This window comes from Danio rerio, chromosome 6 (assembly GCF_052040795.2).
Source record: "Danio rerio strain M-AB ecotype USA chromosome 6, GRCz13ab, whole genome shotgun sequence".
NCBI classification, from domain to species: Eukaryota; Metazoa; Chordata; class Actinopteri; order Cypriniformes; family Danionidae; genus Danio; species Danio rerio.
Window position 1 is genome coordinate 43,092,275 of NC_141026.1, and position 20,226 is coordinate 43,112,500.

General features: G+C 38.1%; 1 protein-coding gene across 7 annotated transcripts in view; it reads left to right on the forward strand.

Moving 5' to 3' along the window:
- The first annotated feature begins 593 nt into the window (after positions 1-593).
- The window catches only part of eif4enif1 (eukaryotic translation initiation factor 4E nuclear import factor 1), a 29,897-nt gene continuing 10,264 nt past the window's right edge, over positions 594-20,226 (forward strand). Inside the window, exons 1-12 of one of the 7 annotated variants that reach the window (XM_087255555.1) lie at positions 594-673; positions 1,176-1,264; positions 3,941-4,077; positions 5,294-5,367; positions 7,011-7,138; positions 7,234-7,508; positions 7,594-7,792; positions 7,875-8,032; positions 8,762-8,900; positions 15,372-15,548; positions 15,788-16,062; positions 16,522-16,605. In XM_087255555.1, coding sequence (XP_087111681.1) covers positions 3,997-4,077; positions 5,294-5,367; positions 7,011-7,138; positions 7,234-7,508; positions 7,594-7,792; positions 7,875-8,032; positions 8,762-8,900; positions 15,372-15,548; positions 15,788-16,062; positions 16,522-16,605 — 1,590 coding nt within the window. In that variant the 5' untranslated portion in view covers positions 594-673; positions 1,176-1,264; positions 3,941-3,996. 7 annotated transcript variants of the gene reach the window in all.

The window sequence follows — 20,226 nt, forward strand, 5'->3', positions numbered from 1 at the left end:
AACAAGTTAACTAAATTAATAAATTAAATAAATTTAAAACTAAATCAATAAAAAGGTCTCGAATTTTTGGATCCCACGTTATTGATGACCACAAATGAAAATATTACTTATTAAATTTTTAAATCCAGTTTCTAATTGTAATTTATCTGTTTATTAATTAGATTAGTTATAACTTTAGTAATAACAAACTATTGAGTTGGATTACGTCATGCCTTTGAACATGTATAAAACGCTTTTAACTAAATATAATCTCTTCATAAAAAGCTCTTAGTTTTGCTCAAAATCCTGTAAACCAACCAACAAAAACAAACTCAACCTGAATAAAAAAAACTTAACTGAGTGTGTTAGATCCTGTCACGTGACTACAATTTATAAAGGGTGGCCGCGTTGAATGCCTGAAACATATTCGTGTTCTAAATTCTTTAACGCCTCTTGTAAACAGCGTTGTATAAAATACACACTTCTAACCTCATAGTTTCACGTTCTGTATTGTAACATTTGAAATCTTCATCAAAAATAAGACCTAGTTTCGTAGAACTTTGGAGAAGGCGTGATTAGAAGCTATATAATCCTTGATTGGGGCCTTTCTCAGAACCAGTCAGAGATCTGAAGAAATTCGCCGCTCTGCGACTGAACAGAGACGAAAGAGAGAGCTCTGAGAAAGTACCCCGAGGTACATTGATGGTGGAAGCCGGAATACAAGCTTTATTTAAGTCGTCGAACCAAAATTTCCGCCCGATTTATTCCTAATATACGTGAGCTTTAATTTACTAGCGCGCTTTAGACCTGCGCTGTTCAGATTTATGAGTGGGGATAAGTTTCCTAGCCCGCTAACCTGGCTCACTAGCCTATAAATAAACAAACAAACACGGCGTTTTTCCATGTTTATCGCTCCCACGAAAAAACCCAAAGGAGAAATAAACCAAAGCTACAATTAAAGTCTGGACAAATAGTCGTTCGTCTGTAAGAACCTAAATAAATCCTCGGCGTCGGCTTGATAAGTTTAGCCAGTTTGCTAATGAGATGCTCCTCTCTGTCAATTAACGATTCCACCTGGAGTGACAAGCGATATCTGAACCCCCTTCAACACCGTCGATAGAGAAACTTTATTTTTATGCAGGAAACTTCATCCGCGTCCTTTCTGAATTCTGGACTGACTCCGGCATTTCTTGTAGTTTGGTATAGGACAGGTAGCCAGAAGCTAGCTAACTGAGGTAACCCGGCGGGCACAGAGAAGGTGCTGTGACACCGTTTCAAATATCAGGTGAGTTGATAAATGTGCTGACCAACACTTATTTTTTAGAATATTTTAGTTATTCATAGATTGAAAGTTTAGATTCGTGCTTTAGCATCTGGCTGGTTAGGCTTTTTGCACTTTGTTTGCAGTCTGCCTCGTCATTTGCTAATACAACAGCTTCTCATATTACACACGAGCCAGACATTTACATCATATTAAATCGCTACACCTTATATCCGTCTTAATGGATTCAAGTTCAATTTTATTTGAAGTCTTCGCTGACTGAGGAGTTTTTATACTTGCTAAGATGCTTGTTTGTATAATCGCACTCAGTTACTCACTGGTTTTAATCTAGATAGTTGTTATAAAGAGAATAGTTCAGTCAGAAATGTTAATTTGCTTTTAATGTCATTAAAATGTAGGAGATTTATTTGTTGTTGAACTGTTTTTTTCTTATTATTGTAAGTTTTATTTTTTAAATTGTAATGTACCTGTATCTAGGGCTGTGCGATTTTGAGGAAAATATCCAATTGCAATTGTTTTGATATATTGTGATTTAATTTGAGATTTTAATTTTGTAGTCAAGCTTAAGCTCAATCTGCATCAAAGCTCCTTACTGCTAAAATGCAGTGTGTTAGATAAAGAACTCGATAGTTATTAACTTACTCCAACATTTATTCAAATTAGTTTTTAAATATTCAGTAATTAAACTCATTTTTTTCTAGAGCAGGGGTGCCTAAACATTATTCTTATGAACGGCCAAAAATCAAAGTTGATTGAGGCGAATGGGTCGAAGGCAAATATAGGTGGGGTAATTTCATGAATTTTCTTTTTGACTTATTCCCTTTATTAATTTGGAGTCGCCACAGTGTAATGAACCGCCAACTTATCCAGCATATGTTTACCCAATTCACCTGTACCATAAGTCTTTGGACATGTTGGGGAAACCGGAGCACCCAGATGAAACCCATGCAAACACAAGGAGAACATGCAAACTCCACACAGAAATTCCAACTGACCCAGCCTCGGCTCAAACCAGTGACCTTGCTGTGTGGGTAGACGATTGTGCTACCCACTGTGCCACTGTGCTGCCCATAGGGTTATTTACCACGGGTAATTTTCTATTTCATTTAATAATGCTTAAAACTGACTAGAAACCATTGCTTTCAATTAACTAATACAGCATTTAAAAAAAATAAATTTATTACAGTAAAAACAAAACAATGTATAACAAATTTACACTAGTTTATGCCTAGATTTTCCTGCCTATGTCTTCTGCATAGTCCTTTATCCGTTGAGTGACAGTATTTACATTTTTTTTTTTTAATTCTGTTTAATTTGCATTTAATTGAAACATTTCACTTCTGTTTGATTTTTTTTTTGCTCAGCAATATAACAAACCAAAAAAAAGGTTACATCAAATTAAAAATGACGCTCTCTAAAACCGTAAGACGTTCACACCAACCCTCTTCATCATACTTGCTCTCCTCTCAGATGGGATGATAGGCCAAATCAAAGGTTACAATGGGCCAACTTTGGCCCGCGGGCCCAACTTTGGTCAACTCTGCTCTAGAGCAAACAGTAAGCACAAATAAAATTACCTTACCTTTTTGTAAACAAGTTCAACTCAGATTAGGGAAATAATGTATCTAAAACAAATGTTTAAAAAATATATAAAATTTTATAATTCTAAAAATACAGAACACTCAGCATACTAACACGGCAGATAAGAGACGGATTGAAAGGTTCTGATTGGGCAGAATGAAAGCATACTCTCTCGATTGGCTAGTAAGACTTTCATACACAGATGGCAGTCGCACATTTTCTCTGGGTGGGGGAAATTAAATGAATGCATATATTCCCTATCACTGCCTCTTGCGATTTTAGCTAATCGTAACTTTTCAAATTGCGATTCAATTTTGATTAATTGCACAGGCCTATCTGGAACTGTTGTCCCTGGTGATAAATAAAATGCATGTTAGCAGCTTATGATAATTTGAGAGGTAAAAAAAAAAATCATGATATCAGAATCAGAATGATGATCAACTTGTACAGATTACAAATTCAAATTCTTTAAGCTTTGTATAACTTAACCATTGCATAAGTACAATTACCCTTCAAGTATGAGTATAACTCCTTACCTAAGATAATAAATTAAGGATTTTGCATACATGCAGCGTTCAGAAGCAACTTTACAAAGAAAAAAAAAACAAGTCTTGAAATGTAATTATCGGCCGATTCTGGTCTCCAACCAATTGAGCGGAGCATCCCTAATAGAAATATCACTAAATACTAAAAATATATTTTAATGTTCTACTGGTGAAAAAGTCCCCTTCATATTGAATGGCCTGAGGATGAATAAATAAACCGTTTATTGTTTTTTTGGAGTGAATGGGGTATATGCACATAGACTTTAAATTTGTCAGCCTCTCTTTTTACGGTTTTATAACCAAATGGATGCATTTCAAATATAATCAGGTAAATAGATTAAAGCATTACAACACCGCTGCTGTAAAAAGAACCTCATGAAATTGAAAATAGTCACACAAATTTTTCACTGGAAGTACATCATTGGCTGAAAAACACTAGCTGTGCATATAACCCATTATACCTTTAAAAGATGTTGTAGTTGTTTAACATCTTTCCAAATAATGTTGCAGTACATTGATGCAGCAGTTAAACTAACACTACAGAATCTGACAGGTGCCCAGAGCGTCTGGTATTTGGGCTTCTCTTCAGTTTGACCAGCCACCACAGTCATGGAGAAGGACGAAAATGGTGAAAACTTGGTGGACCCAATTAAGGACTCCGTAATGACCTCTGCCTATAGGTATACCAAGGTGAGCACAGTCCTTTAAAGCAACAATCACATGAGCAAATTTGCCCTCGTGTTTTGATGATATAGTTCAACTTACTTTGATCAGCATTAACTTTCGTAACATTTTACAGTTTAAAATCTACTACGCAATTAAGGATGATGTAATCATGCATGGCTTTGAATTTGGCTTCAATTAAACCAAATTAGAAACCTATTTCTTTAATAATGTCATGTACATGCAAGTGAAAAAGGTGTGATACTGATAAATGCACTGTGGTGACTTGCTTTTCTGCATTCGTTATGTATTAGCTGTTGACAATACAAGTTTTCAAAAGCAGGATTAACCAGCCTAATTATTTGAGCCCTACATGCATCCTACAAAACTGTCAGTTTCATTGGCATTATGACTCTGTTACAAGGTTAAAAAAAAAAAAGTGTTTTTAATTACAAGAGTACACTGTCATCACTTCAGACATCCTTGTCAATTCAAATGCAACCAGGACAATAAGGGGACCTTGTGGAACCAGGCTTCCAGTATATAACAGATCGAAAGCCCCTTTGAATCGATTAGTTAGTTTTACTTGAAGTTCAGTTGTTTCAGGTCCCTTTTTTATAATTAACTTTATTTCTTTCTACTGTTTTAATTTATTTTAAATGCTGTTATTAGATTTTTTTCGTGACAGTGCTCAAGAAGCTCTGCTCCTTACAAGCTATGGGTGGCCAACAAATGTTCTTGTCTGAAAATCTGTAACATACTTCTAATTTAAAAAATCGCTTTGTCACCAACAATTTATAATAGGTGGGTTGGCATAAATTTAGTGAAAATCATTTAGCAACTGTAACTGAGACCTTCCCTTTGCATCTAAAGTGTGAGCATACCGTAGCACTTTCCTTCTCCTTTCAGTGTACTTGACAATTTATAGAGCATGCAGTGGGGGACCTTATCTTCTGAAGGAAAGCAGAAATGATGTAGGCCTTCTCTCTGTGTGAGAATCCACAGGTTTAGAGAATCAAGAGTCATCGTGACTTGCTCCCACAGTTTAGTGGGATTGCTTTCATATTTTCACAAACCATACAGCCTTTAAATGAAGCATACTTAAGTTCGGGACAAGCATCCATTTTAACAAATTCAGATGAATCTTGGTGCATACCAAGCAAGCTAGTGTGAAAGCACACTAAATGTTGCAGTTTTGAAATGTTTTGTTCAGTTTTTCTTAATCTGCTGTGTGTTTTTGCAGGAAGAGCTTATGGAAATCAAAGAATTGCCAATTTCAAATGAGAGGCCAGAATGTCTGTCAGAGAAATATGACAGGTAAACTTTTATTTTATTTTCAATTGTTCTAACACCATGTGTGGAACCATCTTCTGGATACTGTTTGCAAAAAGGACATCAGTTGAAAGTTTGGCTACAATCGTCCTATACTGAAACTTGAATCTTTTCATTGGCTTTTTACACGTTTCACGCAGCAAGTGCAAGCAGAGCGTGTACGCGTGCGCAGCTCGTATGGAGCGCAGAATCAGCTTGCAGGCATTTGCCTTTCACACCGACTACATCTGTAGCGCACAGCTCATCGCCAGCTACTACACAGATCAATCTATCTCTGTCTATTCTATCTAGTTACCCATCTATAAACACACTTATAAAAATCATTATTTTCTTTTTAATATTTCATCTGCACCAAGGCCTGCGACAACTTTCTATGCTGTTTCCTTAACCTGCAACTTTTTATTTGACAAATTTATAGATATCCTAAAGAACTGTATGGTTATGCTCTGAGGAGTGTCATTTATGTCTTATTAGGTGCACTGTATCAGAAGACTATCGCCTGTGACATGTCATTTTGTTTTTGATTGTCAGGATGTTGTAGGCTTAGTCATAATATGTATACAATGTAGTTATGATATTCATGCATCATCAAACTAGTCTGCAACTTACTAAGCAAAACTCGTACTAAATTGTTATGTTTTGTAGGTCGGGCCCAAATAAATAATTGTTGCTGTTTAATCATTTAAGTTGATTGAACTTATTACATTTTTATGAATATATAAAATCATTGGATATTATTAATGCATTTATTGGGTAAAATTGCTACTTTCTACTTTCATTCATTGGTCATAATGCACTGTCACTTTAATTGCAGCGCGGCAAAAATAGACCCACCCGCTTGCACTGCTGCTCTAATCTTTTAAGATAGAGACAAAAAAAAACGTCTCTGCTCACGTTTGTGATGTGAAACGTGCTTTAGCCATTGACATCTTGGGTCTGATCTTTTTACATGGATTACTCCATGAGCTGGATTTGATTATTGATGACTTAATACAATCCAGGATCGTTGCAGAGACTTTAACTGATATCAAAATTCATTAATAAACTTGAATAGGCCTAGGCTACTATAATAAAGAAAATCTGTTTTAAATGTATAGCTAAATAAATTGCCTAATGCTCTTGACACATGAATGTGAAAAGCCTGCAGCCCACAAAAAAAGCCAAAGTTAAATATTAATCAGATGATGTCATTATGCTGCTGTGCCATCAGCCAGTCGTTGTATTGCTGATCATGATTTCAAGGATTGATACACGCAGTGATCTCAGATCAGTTTATGCAGATATTTTGATCTGAATCGCAAACTTGTTTGATCCAAATTAGCCAAAGATCAGGTATCAAGATTAAAAGATTCAGGATCTGCCAAATCATCTTGGATCATTTAAGCAAGGTATGAAGAATGGACCCCTAGTGTTATCCTAATCTTACCAGTGGTTCTGGAGCACATAACAAACTGCTCCTCTCAATTAATTGAAAAGAATTCACTTACTGTAGTCATTTGTCTTTTGACTTTACTAAGTATTGTTAAAACGGGGCTTATATTTTGACATCTTAGAATGGCTTGTATATTATCTGAGGCTTGTATATTATTTTATAATTTTATGCATTAACTGTACTGTCTCCTTCATAGCGATGGCGTCTGGGATCCTGAAAAATGGCATGCTTCACTATATCCCTCTTCAGAGTCCAGTTGTCCTACTGAAGGATACAAGAAAGATTATGTAGACGATAGGGTGCCACTTAAACGAAGAATTGCAGGTAATTGAACCAATAGCTTCAACAAATAACATAAGGTGCCATTAAAACCCGTTTGCTGGAGGATGTTTATCTTAAATGATCTTTCTCTTCCTCAGATCCCAGGGAACGTGTAAAAGATGATGATCTAGAGGTGGTTCTAAGTCCGCAACGTCGTAGTTTTGGTGGTGGCTGTCAAGTTGCACAAACCGCCCTCCCTCGCCGACCCACCAGCCCTCTGGAGAACAAAGAAAATGAGTCTCTCCGTTTGGGGGGAGCACGACGCATCGGCAGTGGCCGCATCATGGCATCACGCGTTTTTGAAAGGGATGCACGGGTTGACAAAGAGAGGGAGCGAGACCGAGAGCGTGACTTCAAGGATAAGCGATTTAGGGTATTGTGCTAAAAATTGATGCAGAGGTTCTTATCTTTTTCCTGTAGTGTTTGGACATTGACTGAATGTTGTTTGCCTTCTACAGAGAGATTTTGGAGACAAAAGAGTGTTCAGTGAGAGGAGAAGAAATGACTCGTATGCAGAAGAGGAGCCAGAGTGGTTCTCTGGTGGACCCACTAGTCAGTCTGAGACCATTGAGCTCATTGGCTTTGATGACAAAATCTTGGAGGATGACAAACGGAGGACCAAACGTTCCAAGAAGAGGCCAGAGTCCGTTAAAGAAGGCATGTGCTGTAGGAAACGAGTCTCAAACAAAAGTGCGATCATCGGTGGGCTTGTATTTATTCAATCTCTTTTTTTCTACAGTTGAATGCAATGGTGGACTTTCAGACGGCCCTGAAGTAGTTCGGGAGTCAGGAGCTGATCAAGAGGTTCCACATGCTGAGCTTCCTGAGCAAACCCCTGGAGATTTTGACTTCAATGAGTTCTTCAATCTTGAAAAGACCATGCCTGGTCTGGCTTCGGTAAGATATGGGGAGCACTGCATGTTTCTACGGGTGATTGGCACAGAATATCTGGGTTGTCTTTAAAGGGAGAAGCAGTAAACAGCAAATCACACCTAAGGTTGAGAGATGTTTGAGGTTATTAGGTTCTTTCTGGGGACTTTTAATCACTCTTCTCAGTCCCTGTCCTATAACAGGACTCTTTACTATTCAAGGTTCTCTTATTTTTTACATCTCTTCAGTAGTGTCTCTTTCTGGCTTATGTTCTAATGTGATTCTTTGTAATGGATTATAAATCTTTTGAAGCGCCTACTAAATGAATTGATGTAACAATAGTACTTTATGTACTGATGATTGCAGAATGGTTCAAATGATGATGACATTGCTGTTAGAAATGTGAAATTGTTGGTTTTATGGTTGTATGGCATCAAGCTATTTGTTGGTTTTAAGTTTTGTTCTACTGAAAGCTCAATGAAATGCAAATTTATGCCCATCTGACTCTATAAGCATTGTAATAACTCTGTTGAAACTTTGGGGATGCACATCTTGATTGTGCAAAATTAGACTTGCTATTTGGAATTTAAGTGGGATTCTTGTAATTGAACCTATTCTCCACAATGCCCATTTTCACCCCATTGTGCTAAGCAGTCTGCAGACACTCTTCACGTAAGTGTCACTCACTCCCCAAGGCCGTTTCCTGCTTCTATGCTGTAACCGTTTAAACAATTGGTTTCTTTTTTTCTCCTCCAGATGATTGAAGATGTTCTTGCTGATGGTCCAGTCATGGCCAGCCGTTTTAGCCGCTGGTTCTCCAGTAACAGAAGTCCCTCTGGGAGCCGCTCCAGCAGTCTAAGGTCCACACCACATGAGGAGTTGGAGAGATTGGCAGGTAAATCTTTTCTACTCCAGTCTCTTCACCTAGCTCTGGTTGTAGGTTTTGACTGATATTGAGCTTAGAACTGTTACTGATACCCTCTGTTTTCCTATTTAAACTCCCCATTTAGCATTTTAACTAAATATTTTTGTTAAATGTTAATAATTCCTTTAGGCTTTTTAACCAACTGTTCTACCTAGTCATCTAAATGCCCATTTTTCTGCTAGAGATGCAATAACCGGTTTCACTATTAACCGCGCTTTAATTCGTCACGGTTATTTAATCGTAAAGGCTTCTCAACACCGCGTTTCTGCACAGAACAAAACTGCAGCAACTAAACAAAGTTATGCAAACTGTGTGCTAGTTTGTACATTGAGACTAATAACCATGCACACTGGATTAATTATGACTGAGGCTATTAACTAAGGCAAGCTCATGCAAGTTCATTATTTTCAATGGAGGGAACGGCTGAAGTTTAAGGACGAAGCAATGGAAAGTATACAGGTTTGCGAACCCATTTAAAGTTACAAGTATTGGCGTCAATGAGAGCAATAATGTGGTGAATATTGATCCACCAGCCGAGATTAATCGAGTGCTTACAGAGAGAGTGCAGAAAGACTCGTAAGTGGATTAGCTGTCTAATAGCCCGAATCTCGATGCGTTGCATTCACTGCGTGTTCAGCGCAAATGGATGCTAAATGTAAAATCGAACTTAGTAAAGTCGAGCTTCTTTGGCAAAGATCTATACAAAGTTTATACTGAAACTTCGGCTCATGACAGAACGGTACTGTGCAGGTGGTCATCGTGAGATTTGCTGCTCTGCGCCACATATATTGGGCCGGCTCTCTTGCTTTTTTCCACAAACTCGGAAAAATGAAAACAAGACTGAGCATTTAAAATGACACACCGAAACTTTTAAAGAGTAGTAGAAGTAAGACTTTTCTTCCTTTCTTTTGTCCTATCTTTCTGGTTATTATAGTGACATGCTTATAAAAACAATAGTACAAAATGTATATTTCTTACTGCAGTGCTTCATTTTTGTTTGATGCAAACCATAGATTTTTTTTTTCTCAAAGTAACAGCAGGACTTTTTATAGCACATAACTCTCATTCAAGGTAGCATAATAATGTTATTTAATGTTAGTATTATTGTCGTCATCATTATTAATAGTTTATAATTATTGTACTTATTTTAGAAATTATTGCACAAATATCAATAATCAATAACAGAATAAGCTAGTTGTTTCTGGTTGTTGTTAGTCCGCATTGATGCTGTTTTAAAATACAATAAATCTGTAATTTGCAGTGGTGCTCATTCGTTTTTGATGGGTGCTCCCTTGAGTTAATGTTAAGCCCTGCATTAGATAAATACATTTTTTAAATTAATTTATTCATTATTCTATCATTTATATACAGTGTAAAAATAGAGAAATGTACTATTGTTTGTTTTTAATGTTATTTTGTGCTGTATTATGTGGTTACTGAGCAGCAATAATTTCATGTGATTTTTCTAAACTAGTGGTGATTTTTAAAATGAATGAAAGCATGATAACCATGAAACCATGATTATTTCTCCGACTATAATCGTTCAACCAAAATCTACAATCGTTGCATCCCTATTTTCTACACAAAGTACTGCTATTAGATCATTCTGTTTATCTGTGACTAGACCCAACCATGGGCTAAGTTCTAGTCTTATCAAATGTGGACAAAATTATCAAAGTATTTATTTTTATTTTTTGGTTAAATGACAAACTTGACTGACTTGGTGCTTACTAATCCAGAGCAGACAAATGTTTGAGGAGACTAATTACATTAAAAGGAAACAAATAGGCAGGGTTGACTTCACAGAAATTCAACCGAAGTTATTTCTAGAGCATTATGCTTGAATTCAAGGTTAGTTTTTTTATTAAGTTGATAAGCAGTGTTAAAGGGAGTAAGGTGAAGCTGCAGGCCTGGAGACCCAACTGCTTGCTCAGACCTGCATGCACAGACCTGCACTTCTAGACCTATCGTTTTCTCTGACAGTGCTACCTGCTGTTGGGTAGGTTGATGCAGCAGGTACGGAGACCCAACTGCACGCTCAGACCAGCACTTTATAGCAAGTAGCAACATCAGACACGCCAGTAAGGTTATTGATTGTTAAAGCGATTCCTGAAAATTCAAACAATCATTTCGGTGTTTAATTTGATCAAAATTAGTATATTTATATTATAAAATTTTTTTATATTATATTAAATTATATTTACAGCTTGCTCCTATTTCGGTTTTATTGTACCTTTTTTGGGACAATTTCCTAGCAATGTTTTCTGGCAAAATAAAAAAGCAAAAGTGTTAAAATAAAATGTTTAATATATAACGCGATTATTATTTGAAAGCTATTTTAGTGCCATATAGGGCTACAGTACATATTACTGTATTATCGATCTGAAAGGGCTACCAAAGACAGTAACAGTAACACAATAACACTTTATAAATTATTAATAAGTTCTGTAATGATTACAAAAGTTTTTTTGAAAATCAAAATATCAGTTACTCTGCATAGAATTTACAAAATGAGCTCTCTTAGGTTAGAGCTAAAATAATTTGCTCCTGATTTGTGTATTTTTTTTGTCCCAGATTGATATTACAATTTAAACAGGGTGGTCTCTGCTAACACTAATACAGTGCACCAAATGCTGCAGATATTTCCACTGTTATTTGCTCAAGAAATGAAAAATCTCCCCAACAAGAATGTAAAGCATTTATTTTATTTGATGTTATTTTCTACGTAAAAACATAATTATTAACTCAATTATTATTTTTCACCATTTTTCTCTGCATTGTTTACAGTTTGATGATTTGTAGGACCTCATGAAAAAGTACAGTTTGTTGTGAGAATTACCCAGAGTACTATAATTTATTGTATGCGAAGAAATTTATTGTATATGAAGATAATATTAATTCCCTCAACTTAATACAAAACAGTGATATAAGTGTCTGAAAATAAGTGGAAAAAAACTGATTATCTATTTAAAAATGCAATTAATAAAAATACAACAGAATAAATGTAGTATGTTTATTTTATATAATAATGAATTCACTCATAACGTAATGTTTTATACTAGAAAAATAGTTTGTTGCAATTTTTATAAGCAGCTGAATTCAGGATAGTAGCTCTTTTTAAACAGCAGGTGGCACTGTTAAGGTCTGGAAGTGCAGGTCTAGCTGTTTAAGCGTGCAGGTCTGAAGCCTGGTTTATACTTCTGCGTCAAGTGACCGGCGTAACCCATGGCGCATGCAACGCGTGTAGCTGTGCATTTATACTTCTGTGCGCTGTCTCTGTTGGTCTGCATTAACACTTCTGAAACGCTAGTTGGCAGTGAGGTGTAAATGTTCCTCTGTGTCGAGTTTCTTCGGTGCTATTTTGCTTTTCCTGAACACTTCCGGGATGTACAAGTGGCTCAAACTCGCTCATTTTGAGGCAGGAACCGGCGGACGTGCAACAACTTTAACTATGAGGTAAACACAAAACAAAACTTTTCATCCGGAGCTCCTTCACGGAACTCCACAATTGTAAACAATCGCTTCATCAGGCTCGCACCATTCGCGCGGCTCTCGGTCCCGCCCAGACTCGTCAGCGCTACCAAATCGACCAATCACAGAGCTTGCCCTACGCGTCGTTGCGACGTGTAGTTACATTTTTTGAGAGGTCACGACGGCCACGGCGAAGGGCTATGCGTCAGCGCCGTAGCATACGCCGGCGTTTGACGCAGAAGTATAAATCAGCCTTTAGTGTGCGGTTGGGTCGCCGGGCCTGCAGTTTCATAATGTTGGTTAAAGGTGGCTCAAATGCCTGTTTTACACAAGTTGTTTTTTTTTCAGGTTCTTAATTAAAATCTATAAAAAAAACTTTTTGATAAATTGATCAAAGGACATAAACACCCTTTTTGCCCTGTCAAATACACCTCAGTTCACAGCCGTTTTTGATTATCTCTTTAAATGCTAATGAGTTGCTCCCCCACCCTCTCTGAGGTTGCAGGATTGGGAACTAGCACATGTAAAGAACTTGTTCATTATGTAAAAACGGGCACAAAACTGAAATTGGCCAATAATGACACAGATGCACTCACAGTTTATAAAAAAAATAGCTGCATGTTTTCATTACAACTTGTTGGAGCTGGCAGACAGAAGCATTACCAAATGACAGAATAAAACATGTAATCTAATGTGTATAGGGGTGTGATACCCTCAGGTTTTGATATTAGGTTTGATGCTGAAATACAACACTAGCTATGTCTCCATCCAAAAATGCAAATTACCCTGAAAGACTTGCGAATAAAGCAGTGTTTTCATCCAATGAGTCAAAGCGAACAAAATAGTCACTTGATTAACTGGTGCTTAATATCAACAGTAAAAACAGAATTTGCTGTGGTAGAAGTGGCGTGAATCTTTTCTTCATTTCATAGGTGACTTGCGCCTCAGGGTGTACTCGCACTATGCTATCCGAACTGTGCCTTGGCCCGATTCCCGGATTAAGAAGTGAGTGCTCGGAATTTGGCTCAGGCGCGGTTCAGTTTGCCGTCCTGGCCCCGTTGGAAGAGGTGTGCCAGAACACAGTTCACTTGGGCTTAGGTGCAGTACGCTTGTAGTTTGAGTGAAAAGTGGGCCTGAGCCCGAAACTGAAGATGAGATGTGACTTTTAATGGACTGTTTCTTATGGATTTATTAATCATTCTTACTGTTCAATGAACGCAAACTGTCAGATTATTAACGACGCAAACCCCTCACTGCACGACAGCTGCACCTTTAGCAAACTTCCTAATTCCTGCAGTGCGAGGACTGAGTGTCAAAAGTGGCTGATCTGTTCTGCAAAATATTTGACTGCGTTTCACTGAATCTCAAACTGCAAAAACGATATAACTAAAATCTCCACTGTGCTGAGCGCATCATCGATGACGTAAACGTGCTCAGGCGCGAATGCAATGTGAGTGCAGGCCGTCGGGGGAGACGGGAGAGGGGGGACAAGCATGTTTTGGCCCAGTTCAAGGCAATTGTACGTAGTGCGAGTACGCCCTCAAGACAATCCTGACACGCAGTGAACGCAGGGTGCTGTTTAAAGGCGTGAGATGTGGAGCACAGACGCTCTTGATTCTGCTTTATGCCGATATCCAAAATGTGCATAAAAATAAGTGCATAGAAACGTAGCTACTGTCTCTACTGTATGCTATAAAAAGATCATTATTATTATTTTTATTTATTTTTTATTATTATTTTTATTTAAAAAAAAAATTCTTAATCATATGGTAAAAAAAAACCTGGCAAAAATATGTCCTGCAAACAGTTCAGGGAACACTGATGTAGGTTTTATCCGTGGACAAACATTCCCTGTTCTAAACGAACAAAAGTGAGCTCAGAAATTACTTTTTCTACAATTGTTTTCTTTTTGTTCTTGGTTTTTGAGACCATTAAACATCATTATGCGACTTTGTACGTCAAGGTGAGGGCTTTTTATTATTTTTTTTTTATAACAAAAAAAAAATACACAGTGGCAGTAACAGACAGGAAAGCATTGGGAGCAGAGAGAGGGGAAGGGCCAGCAAAGGACCTTGAGCCGGGAATCGAACTCCTGTCGCTATGAGCACTATGGTGCTATATGTTGGTGCACTGAACCACTAGGCTATTGGCACCGACCAAAGACTGTTTGGCATTTCAACCACATGTTCAGGACGTACAAAGAATCATAATTGCGTTATTGCGTTATCTCATATCCTAGATTCTGAACATAAAATATTAATACAGAAAGTAGAATTTTAAAGAAGTTACAATAAATACAATTACACATATAATCTAAATAATAATATAAATTATATTATTATACATACAAATGTTATTGTTATAATAATAATAAGAAGAATATAAAACAAGATTTTTTTTTAAAACAATACTGTTTCACTTAAGGGCACATGGCAAGGAGTGCAAACCAGAGTTGTGGAGATTCAAAACCGCATATATTGCACAAAGTACAATGTGATACAAAACAGTATATAGTGCAAGAAGCCTGTAAATATGATAGTGACCGTCTTAAAAATATTATAACAGGGAGGTATTATGTGGTAACTAGCAGTCCAATGTTACACAAAGTGACCGATGCAGAGTGTGTGTGTGTTAGCATGTGCGTTGGAGTCAGCTTGATGTAATTAACATATTTTAGGTCAATCATACCCGATAAGTTCAGTAAGCTGAGTCTTGCAGAAAAAAAACAAGCTCAATATTTCAAGTCATCGTTTGCTTCGGTGCATTTTCTTTTATGATTTTTCATATGATATATTGGTACACCCTTGGATGCCATCCATTGGATCATTTTCCTTAGGCTGTTGTGTGTCAGTCTTTAGTTTTAGTCTTTGCCTAGTTTAAATGCCACCTTTAAGAATAAATAAATGTTAATATAAATGTAGTGGTGTATCTGTGGATCACTATACTGTGGTGTTTCCTGTGATTTGTCAGGTCTCGATCCACATACTGGATCTCTGAATCAGGGTCCGTCTTTGTACTTCACCCCCATCTCTTCAGCAGAACACAAGGAGAAGGTGGACATACTAGAGCTACTGCATAAAGCCAATATTGACCTGAAACCTCTCCTGTCCAGCCTGAATGTTAACAAGGCTCACCTAAAAGAGAGCAGTGAGTACTATCCTGTGTATATTTTATATTCTACACTTATATTAACGTTTTTCAATTATTTATTTTTGTGAATTTTAGTTTTTTTTATATTTCATAAATGGAGTGTATATATATTTTTTTCTTTTAAAATATAATCAAACTGAATCTGTAACGGACTACATTTCTGGCCCCCTAATCAATGATGTGCATTGTAAAATTGCAGTAAATGAATGATATTAAGTTTATCTTGCCTCTTTCAGCGAGTTCAGGTGTGGTGTTGTCTCTAGAGGAAGTGGAGGTGGGTCTGAAAGGACTGAAGGTGCAGCCTGAACCTGCTCCATCATTACCTCAAAGGCAGTCGAGTGGAGGTGGTGGAACTCCTTTCATGGCAGAGCACCTGGAAGAGGCTTTGACAGGAGGAGCCAAGACTACAGCACGACCACGAGACTCTGATATGTCTGCATTTAATAAATTAGTGAACACCATGAAGGCAAGTGGAACTCTGCCCACACTTCCAAAAGCCAGCGGGACCAATGTAAGTATGCAGCTGGTGGTTGTGTTTGCATGTTTTTGTATCGCTTGCTGCATGCTGTCCAACCTCAGGTAAAGCTGCTTGTGTGAGTCCAACTGTATACTGGGAGTTTCCCTCAAAGTATGTATCATGCAATGTACTATAGTGCTGTTTGCTTGCTAGTTTGGGGTAGTAAATGAGAGTTTATTTTGACTAGTGATGGGCATAAATTTGTGTTTGGCAATTGTGGCTGACTTTTGCATGCATGGCTTGGCATATGTGACTGTTTTGTGACATGCTTGGCTATTTTATTCAAGCAATGTTTGGTACGATCAATGTTTGTGATGTTAACTAAAGGTCTTGATGGACGAATGGTGTACATGCTGTCTTATATTATTCATTTTTGATTGAAATGTAAAGTAATAGTAATAATGTGATTGTAGTTTTTTTTTTTTCCTTCACTTCCTCTGCTTTTGTGTTCAGCCACAGCAGCAGTCAGTGGATCCTGTTCTTGTGTCCTTGACTGAGGCACAGGTACCTGCACCTCAGCAAAAAAACATCTTTCAGGTGACCTGTCAAAGTCTTATTGATTTCATTTAACAATGTTTAGTTTGTTCACTTCATTTAATGCTTGCCATGAAATCTATGAAACCCTATGTACTTATTTTTTTATTTTATTTTATTTATACATTTCTTTTCAGTAACTGATAGGGATACTCATAACCGATTCACTGTTAACCGAAAGGGTGCCATATTAATGGTATCTGTTAAACAATAAAAAAAAAATATATGTACACACTAGGGATGTAACGGTATCAGAATTTCACGGTACGGTAATACCTCGGTATGAATGTCACGGTACGATATTTATTGAATCATTTACAGGAAAAACAAAACTTATGAAAATACTCCACAAAAGTGTCAATGACATACAAATTAGTCATCTATCTGTAAGCTTTGAAACAGGAACTTCAATTTTAATAACAAAAAATTATTAAACCATGTAAAAAAAATAAAGTTTCAATTTAGTATTGTTGAAAACTCATCACATTCAACATTTAATCACTCACTCACTTAGATAGAGATGGGTTTAAAGGAAAATTATCATATAACTATAATCTGGTAAAAGCTGGTATCTCTGGGTATTTACAATGTCCCCTGCAACAAAAAAAACCCTCTCCTTTGGGACTGAGGTTTCTGGGACAGAGAGATATGACTTGGCCCAGGTTGACAGCAGTGGGTAACGTTGTGCATTGTCTTTCCCCCACTTGAGAGGACAAGCCATGACTGAGATAGAGGTCTCATGTCTGCATCAATCTGAACAGTGTGCTGTGTTTCTGCAGTCCCCATGACTGATTATTAGTCGTATTCCCCAACTTGCAGGCACGTGCACACACAGGGCTCAACCTGTGCAGTGCACATGCCCTTTTTAGTCTTGGATAGAAAGTGCCCTTCCAAAATGATCAAAAGTGCCCCCGCGACGCGACACACGCTCCGTCCCGCCCTTCAGTAGGCGCGCGACAACAACGCTCTTGAGTATGCGCGCTCAACCCCCCTCTCTGCTTTAAGCAGGTCGCACACCAGAAGCGCCGCTCGGCGCCACGACACGGCGCGCACATCACAGTTTAAAGCAGGGGTCTCAAACTCAATTTACCTGGGGGCCGCATGAGGCAAAGTCTGGGTGAGGCTGGGCCGCATAAGGGATTTCACAAAAAAAAGTCCTCAAATGCCATTATTAACAGTTTTAATTATTTCTTCTGAACATGAAGTGTCCTGAACATTAATAGAACATTGAGTGAAGATTATGAACAGTTCTTTTGGCATCTTTTGCCTACTCCTTACTGCCCGAGACTTGACAGCGCTTTTCACAAATCTGAACCACATTTGGCTTTAGAGCGGAAGCAGTTGAGACCCTCAGTATGGCTTGAAGATGATCATCATTAAGTCTAGACCTGTACTTTGACTTATTGAAGTTCAAGGTGGAGAATAACTTCTCACACAAATATGTGCTCCCAAAAAGACCTAGTCCTAGGGAAAAAAGTGGGGGAACTCACTCAAAACTTCCATTCCCTCACCTAAAAAAAAGGCGTATATATGTATAAATAAAACACCCCCACCCCACTCCAGTCACATCAGTCTGTACCAGTCTGTATCTACCTATAATATATATAAGACAGGGCTCGAAATTAACTTTTTTACTTGGTAGCGCCGGTGCTCCCAACTTCAAATATTTAGGAGCACCAAAATAAATTTAGGAGCACCAGAAAAAATTTAGGAGCATCCACCAAAAATGATTGAGCACCGCTGCAAATTGCTTTTTAAGGGATTTATTGTATTTTAAAACATCAATAGGACTGACAAAAACCAGAAAAAAACTATCTGACTAATGCTGTGAAGTCATTGATATTTGTGTGCAATAATTCCAAAATGAATGTCTAATAATTATAGAATATTAATGATGATGAAAATGACAATAATAGTAAAAATGAATTACATTTCTCATTATGATACTGCCTTGAATGTGCATGAATGTAGGTTATCTGCTATAAAAAGTCTGTTACTTTATGAAAAATAATTGTATAGTTTGCATCAAACAAAAATGAAGCATTGCAGTAAGAAATATTTATTTGGTACTGCTGTTTTTATATGCATGTCAATTTAATAAATAATATTTCTGCTACAAAACAAAAAAAAGATTATAATAAATCATTTCAATGATGAAAGCTGCAAAGCAGTCATCAGTAAATAAGTAAAAAAATAAAAATAATATACACCTCAAAAAAGAATAGACAAAATAAAGAAAGTAAAGTCTCACTTCTATCATTTAAAAAGATTTGGTTTCAGTTAGTGTCAATTTAAAGGTTCAGTCTGAGATGATCTTCATTTTTCTGTGTTAGTGGAAAAGCTGGCGAGTCAGCCAACCCAATTTATGAGCAGGCAGCGCAAGATTCTTGCGATGACCACCGGCGGAATACCGCTGTTTGTTATGAGACGCAGTTTCAGTGTAAATTTAGTAAAGGCGAGCTTCTTTGGCAATGATATGTACAGTATTAGATTTGACTTTTAGCGGACATTTGCACTGAACACGCAGTGAATGCAACGCATGGAGATTCGGGCGCCTTCTCCATGAAGCGCGTACTCGATTGATCTCAGCTGGTGGATCATTATTCACCACGTGACGTGTCATGATCGCTCTCATCTGCACCTCAATTTTAGGTGGGGTTTGCAAACCTGTGTGCTTTAAGTTTTTACTCTTCTGCCGTTTGCATTTCCCGTGGTCATAAAAGCTCCTTCCCTGTCATCTGACAGCGGAATACCTTGATTGATTGACAGCTAATATGAACCAATATAGCGGCAGGGAAGAGCGATTCAGCATGTTTTTACAAAAAATCAAAACAGGTCGCATTACATCCATTATCAGCAGTCGCACTAATGCGCCCAAATATATTATGAGGTCGCATAGATTAATTTTCGGGCGCATATGCGACCAAAATGGTCGCAATTTCGAGCCCTGTAAGATGCAGGATGTAGCTGAGTGGCAGGCAGGGGCGGGAACAGCTTACCTTGGTTCTTCCCGCCCGTCACAGCGTCTAACAAAGAGGCGGGGTGCGTGGTGACGTCACCGGCATCCCCGCTCCTTTGTTTACACGGCGGGCGGGGAATGCCAGTGACCGCTGTGTACGGATAGAATCAGCGGAGCTGGAAGCGCTCTCTCTCCCCGCTCCGCTGATTCTGTCAGTGTACAGCGGTCGGCGCGGGCCACAAAATATTGCACTGAGGGCCGCAAATGGCCCGCGGGCCGCGAGTTTGAGACCCCTGGTTTAAAGTATCACACACCAGACGCACACATTCGAAGGATATTTAACATGAAACTAATCAGATGGCGCTCTGTGGCGCGGCTGAAAAATGAACTGCGTCCTGAGCAGTCGCCGGGCGCCGCCGACAGCCGCCGACTTGCGGTCCTGGTGTGTGTATCCTGATAGAAACCTATGTTTAGAATTCTAAAATACATGGCGCTGCGCGGCGCGCTGCCGAGCGGCGCTTCTGGTGTGCGACCTGCTTTACAGTACGCGCGCGGCGACAACACCCGCTTTAGGTTTCGATCATCTCCAGCTCTTTTTCATCCCCGCTACTAGAAGCACACTCCATTTCCGCATTACTGGATCTGTAGTGACAACAGACAACAGA